The sequence below is a fragment of the Canis lupus genome, chromosome 8, assembly GCF_011100685.1.
Source record: "Canis lupus familiaris isolate Mischka breed German Shepherd chromosome 8, alternate assembly UU_Cfam_GSD_1.0, whole genome shotgun sequence".
In the NCBI taxonomy this organism is placed as follows: Eukaryota; Metazoa; Chordata; class Mammalia; order Carnivora; family Canidae; genus Canis; species Canis lupus.
The window spans coordinates 43358030-43364631 of record NC_049229.1 but is presented as its reverse complement, the minus strand read 5'-3'; the positions used below and the strand labels follow the sequence as shown (position 1 = coordinate 43364631).

Sequence of the window (6602 nt, the reverse complement as noted above, 5' to 3'; positions counted from 1 at the left end):
ACCTTAGCCTTCCTTTTGGCTATCTTTTGGAACTACAGCAACAAAATGACCCTAATTTGGTAGAAAATGGGGGCTCATGTCTATATCTGAGCGATTGTTATAAAAAGAGCTTCAAGTTTAGCATATTTGGTCCAAATCTGTGCTACACAAAGGAAAGCCAATATACCAACACCCTCTTTGGGACTGAAACTAAGCACAAGGATGAACTGGGAAATGTACTCTCTGTCTAGTCATAGGGATATATATATAGAGAGAGAAAAGTCTTTTGATAGCTTATAAGATATAAACTTTATGTTTTACAAATGTCTGTCTTGCTGGTGGCCAGATAAAGGTAAGAGGGACAAAGTCCAAGGCCAGTCAGGGTTATACAAGATGCAGGCCCCCAAAACTTCCCAGTCTCCCTGTGAGTTGATCATGTCTTAGGACTTACGGGTGGATAACAATGTGTTAACACTGTGGATCCCTCAATTTTCTTAGGCAGTCATGACAACATAAAAAGAGAATATTTTTAGCTTATTGGTTTAATGTTTTCTTTTTGAAGTACCTAATTCTATTCAGTCCTCTATAGTATAGTCTTAATTTCTCCTATCCTTAAAATGAGAAACACTTACTCCTTCTTTCTCAATATCTTCCCATCTATAATACTTGGCAAACTTGCCTCATTTCCATTCTGTGCTTATCTCTTATTAAACCTTACAGCACTAGCAATGCAGTTGAAGATAAATATTTCTCTTCTTTTTTTATTGTTAAATAGTGAGCTAAGTAGAAATGTGAGTTCCCTAAGGCCATGCACAGCACATCTCTGGTGAGAAGTATATTCCGACCCCAGGTGGAACACCAGATGGAGGAAGCAGGCTTCTCTCTAGTCAATGAGGCCAGGAGGACATGGTGTGGCATCCTGCTTTCCTCATTCCCCCTCTTTCCATGCACAGTCTCCATTCCCAGAGCTGGGGGCGGGATGAGGGTGTGCAACGAAGCAGAAGGTACACAGCTCCAAAGGGAAAGTGCCACATAAGAAACAGTGGGATGTATTACAGAAAACTATAGCTAGGAGGGTCCTTACAGCACATCTAACTTCAACTTCTAACTTTATTGGTAAAGGAGCCCAGAGAAGTTAAGTGATTAGTCCAAAGATACACAGTTAATGGCCAGAACCAAAACCTAAATTACCAGCCCATTCCTCTGATCCAACACACAACAGAACTGAGTATAGAGAAAAGCAAAATAGAAAGTTAAATCCATGGGCTACACCCCCATCAATCCACTAACTAAATAAACACACTTCTTTTAAAACTACCCAGGTCTCAGTCTCCCATTTCTTTTCAGCTGTTAGCTTACTAAGCTCAAATGCTTGGTTCTTATCCAAGACTTAATGGATACCCTGGTGACCTGAATAGTCAGAATCCAAACTCTGCCCCAGCATGTTGAAGTCTGAAAAGGGAGATTTTTGGGAAGCAGGAGTAGAATATAAGCTTCCCCAACTCAAGAATATTTTGGACCACACATCATGCTTATAATAATGCTGACTACAAACTCAGCAGCTTTTAGAGCTTATGAAGGCAGAAAGGCAACAGACTACTCACTTAGCAAGAGGAAAATGCAAGAATTGATAACAAGGAAGCTAGAAGGAGGGAAAATGCTCTGAGTTCAGTCTGGAGGGTAGGAAATTAACTACCTCCATTCAGAGTAGAAAATGACCTTTCCTACATTAGAAGAGGATACAACCTAGGATGTCTGAACTAGTTTGATATTCCCCATTCTTATGCAAAGAAAGTTCCAGATTATCCCCCAAATGATTACCCATTTGGTCCAGTTACCCACAGTGTCTAGGGATCTCCAACAAGACTGAACGATAGACAGACCTGGTTAGATGGAAATAATAGTCTAATGGACTTCCCATCTTCCCGAATAACATGCTGGCATTAGCAAGCAAGCGTTGGTGCCTTGAGCAAAGGGGAATGACTAATGCATCTCCTAGCAGGTTGGTGGGATGGGTAATTTGAACCAGCAGGCTCCCTGGCTGCATGTAAGCCCTGTGGCATCACCTGAAGTGAAACTGCTCCAGGATTGGGGACAGGCAGAAGGTATAAGGCTGCAGCATGAGGAGGTAACTTGGTGAATACCTAAACAGACTGCTGAGTTCCAAAGCAAAAGTATTCTGAGGACTATGTATTATATTTTTGTTATTCAGATCAAGAGTTCATCATAACAAGATCATTCTTATACCCTCATTCAGCTTATCTCATCCATGAAAAACTGATACCCACTGTGTTCCTAAAGGATGAGGCATTCCAAAAATGGCCACTAAGCAACAGAAAAGATGAAAGATTAGAAAGAAGGACCCTTTTAACATATGTAATAATTAATAGACTAGCAAGCCAGGAAACTATCTTCTTTAAAAGTAAAAACTGATACCTTCTATGACAATGAGACATAATGAAGGAAAAAGAAAAGGAGGAAAGGATAAACGAATGAAAAACTCAGAGAAATACGGTAAACTAAGAATTTAGATTATAGTCAAATATTAGGGCCCCCTGATAATAGGTAGAAAAGGAAGCTGCACAAGAGCTCTTTCTGCCTACTGGGTTCCTAAGAGTCTAAAGTGAGGGATTAACATGGCTTTACTTCAACAGAACACATTTTGTCATCTGATCTCCATCCGTGACATGGATAAGAATAAGTAACTTATGGCTGCACTCTTAAAAAAGCAACAAATCCCTGAATATTGTGCCTTGTTCACTTTAGAATAACAAATCACTGATTGCTTGTGTATTGTACACACAAAAATATTTATCTGTAACTTTTATTTTACGTTTTTAAAATAGTGTTTCCAAAAAACATTGGCTACAAGAGGAAATAAGCCAATAAAGGGTAAGAGACAAGGGGAAGCAGAGAAAAGACTCTGAACCTCAAAACACAACAATCAGGGCACAGAAAGGCCCTTGCCATGACACTGACCTCTCACTACTGTTCACATGGAGGCTCAGCAAATGCACTGGGACATGAGCTAGAGGGTCAGAGAGAAGCATTTCCCTGAAATATACTCCTAAAAGGTGATATCAATTGGTACTCCTCATTCCAGCAATGTGAGTCCCCTCTGTCTCATCTAATTTCTAGGATCCTATCCTAAGTAAGTTATCAAAGATATAGTCAGTCAAAGATTTATATAAAAGATAGTTCATCACAGCATTACTGATATTAACAAGATTTGAAACAACCAAAATTTTCAACAGTATGGGAATGAACTTTAAACTAAAGTATTATAGAGCCACTAGAAATCTACTTTTAAAGATTAGGGGCACAGGAAATTAATTACTTGTGGTACCATGTTAAGTGAAGGGGGAGGAAATAAGATGCTAAGCTGTATATATGTAGGACTCTGAATTTTGTTTGTATTATATGCATTTTTAAATACTGAAAAAGAGATTCATGGACATACCAGCAAAGGTTAGCTCTTTTCTAGATAGAGGGAAGATGGATGGTTTTTATTCCTTTTTTAGACTAATCCTCTTTAATGAACATATACTACATTTCTATCAGCAAAAAACAATAAGCATTTCTTTTAAAATATGCCTGTCCTAAAATATCTCATTTGAGATCACAATTGTCAGTCTTCCGGAAAGGGTGCTAAAGGCTGACTCAGAGAACAAAGAGTCAAATCTACACAGGAACTTCTGGGAAGGGTGAGAAATCTCATGTGCCAGTCTAGCTTCTTTCTCTACGGTGGTTGCTGGCTCTGTAACTGGGCTCTGCAAGAAGCTCTGTTGGAAAATCCATTTCTTCTTCCCACCGCAACCATTACACCTAAATGGCCTTGTGTTTCTTCCCTCTTAGCATGAGGATCACAGGGAAAGAGAATGCAGGCACTCTACTCCCTGTTTCAGAGGAAGAAGTTTTTCTTTTAAGCCTATCCAAATGATCCCAAATCAGCTACACAAATTTGGAAATATAAGTCATCGGTTATGTTCAGGAACCACGTATAAAAGCCCTATTTCTCAAGAATGAATATAAAACAAAATCTGTGAGTGCCACCTTGTGGCAAGCCTGCCTACTTTAAGGACCACCCATCAATCTCCATTGTTTCTGGACTCTCGAGCCTGGGGTTGTCACTGAGGCACATGCCCCACAGTTACCTACCACACTGAACATCCTGTCCCCAAGGTGGCTGGTACTATTCATTTTCAAGGATTCCTAGTTCAGATCCCAGAAATACCTGGTTGAGGACAAGAGGAAATGAAGGAGCAGAGGAATAAAGTGCAAGATGTGCACATCCATCTGCTGACCATGTGTTGATGGGCTATAGTCACAATGCACACGGTATGTCTGTGCGCACGCTGTGTGTGGTACATCTGTGCATGGTATGTCTATGTGCATGCTCTGTACAGTACACCTGTGTGCATACCATACCGCTGCCACACGGCACAGACCTGAAGGATAAATATTTCCTCCTCCAAGAAGATTTACCAATTTTATAAAGCTGTGAAGAAAAAAAGTTTTTACATTTACAGTGAGCTTTGTGCTTAGAAGAAGTTTTATTTATCAGTGTTAGAATAACTATCACCAACCTGGGCACAATTTCAAAACTGTTGGATTCTGGTCATAAAATTATTTTTTAAAGTTTGCTACGATCTTGTAAAGTAAAAAAGTTCTCATAGTTTAGAAAAAATACTAATCACTAATAACTTGATTTCATGCTCAAAGTGGTGGCTTTACTATAAAGAGATGAAACACCACCATTTTGAACATGTAAATATATGAGTTAATCTAGGAGTCCCAGGCATGAGAGCAGGTGGAGAAACCAATGGACTCCAAGAGAGAATTAAGTGTTTAAAAAAGGTCAGTATTACAAATTTGATGGAACATAGACACAGAAAGGACCTGACATTGACTCTGAAAGAAGATAATCTTTGTCTTAGAAAGGGATTAAGCTAAAAACCTTGTACTTCTGGACAGGAGGATTGCAACAGACAGACAACAAACAGCATGAAAGGGAAAGCTGAGCAAATATCAAAGTTCTCTTGAGAGACGGTGCTTATACTTCTCTCTGCCCCACCCAGTTAGAAGGCCTATTTCCAGAAAAGGATTTCCTCCAGTGTTAGGGTGGAAGCATATGGCAGGAAGTTGCTCCTTTGGTCCTGGACGTGAAAAGGGGAGCATTCTCAAGTATGGAAATAAACTGAAGTGACCTAGATGGGATGGATCTCAACCAGGTGAACTGTGGGAGAGCCAAAGAGTTTGTAATTATGAGCTGGAACTGGGAAAATGAATCCGACTCCTTGTTCACCTCTCCAACCTCTAGAAGCATGTTTTCTCCCATCCTAACCCAATGGGATTAAAATACTTGACTTCCCCCTGTTTGAGAAAAACCAACATACTAGACAGGGAAGAAATGTATTAAAAACCTGAGCATCTTAACAAGTTACTTCAGGGAGACTCCTTCATTTGCTGTCTGCACAGGGAAAGCAAAAGAAGGAAAGTAAAATGGAGGTCAAGGCCCTTTTGTCCATAAAAATAAAATAAGGAGGCAAAAAAGAATTCTTACCCTGCCCAACTAAAATCCAAAACCATAAGCTCCCCTTGAAGCAACAGCCTCGCTCCACCAGAAGCATCCTGGGATCAGCGTGGGTTAGCATTCCAAGTTGTGACACTAGGCTCTGACAATTAATGACACGGGAAGAGGTGACTTTCCCACCTTGGCTCAGCTTCCCAGCTGTCCTAACCTGGGAGGAAAGCCGCTATCACGACAGCTTGATGGGAAGGTCTTCCCCATATTTCCGGAGCAGCTTCTGATGGTTGTGGTCCACCGACCACTGCTGGGGCAGGTACCTGGGCTGCATGGAGTCCAGGAAGTGCTGGCGCCAGCGGCTCTCCAGCTGCATGAGGGAGCGCAGCCCGCCCTGGCTATGGCACTGCACCACCTTCAGCCCATGAGGAACGTAGTTTTCATTGGAAATCCTGGCAAGACACAAAGGAAAAGGGTCTGAGGGAAGACTAGCACAGGATGGTCCCACAGATGGCTCTGGGTGCTGCAGGCTAATACAAATACAAGGGTATATGAGAAAGTTGCGAGACTTCTAAAGGGTTGGTTGCTTTAATGTTTGTTTGTTTTTTAAGATTTTATTTATTCATTCATGAGAGACTCAGAGAGAGAGCAGCAGAGATACAGGCAGAGGGAGAAGCAGGCTTCCTGCAAGGAGCCCAATGTGGGACTTGATCTCAGATCCTGGGATCATGCCTTGAGCCAAAGGCAGATGCCCAACTGCTGAGCCACCCAGGTGTTCCTTTAATGGGTTTTTAAAAAAGATTTTATTTATTTATTTGAAAGAAAGAGAGCATGAGTGGGAGAAGGGGCAGAGGAAGAAGGAGAAGCAGACTCCCCACTGAGCAGGGAGCACAATCCCAGGACTCCAGGATCATGACCTGAGCTGAGGGAAGACACTTAACTGACTGAACCACCCATGTGCCCCTACTTTGTTTTTAAAGCATCTTTCCTACACCTGCCTTTTAAAAGAAGTAGTTTGGACATATTGCACACAATGCAACAGAAAGTATTTGGGGATTCTGAGCTATATTTGTGGGAAGGCCACTGCACAATGCTCAGC

The 6602-nt window shown here is 41.3% G+C and overlaps 1 protein-coding gene across 2 annotated transcripts in view; it reads right to left on the bottom strand.

Annotated features, from left to right (window-relative positions):
• Positions 1 to 2789: 2789 nt before the first annotated feature.
• EXD2 (exonuclease 3'-5' domain containing 2) overlaps positions 2790 to 6602 on the bottom strand; it is a 55437-nt gene continuing 51624 nt past the window's right edge. For both annotated transcript variants that reach the window (XM_038545058.1, XM_038545059.1), the window contains one exon: positions 2790 to 5955. In XM_038545058.1, the coding sequence (XP_038400986.1) occupies positions 5739 to 5955 (217 nt within the window). In that variant the 3' untranslated portion in view covers positions 2790 to 5738. The remainder of the gene's footprint in view (positions 5956 to 6602) is intronic.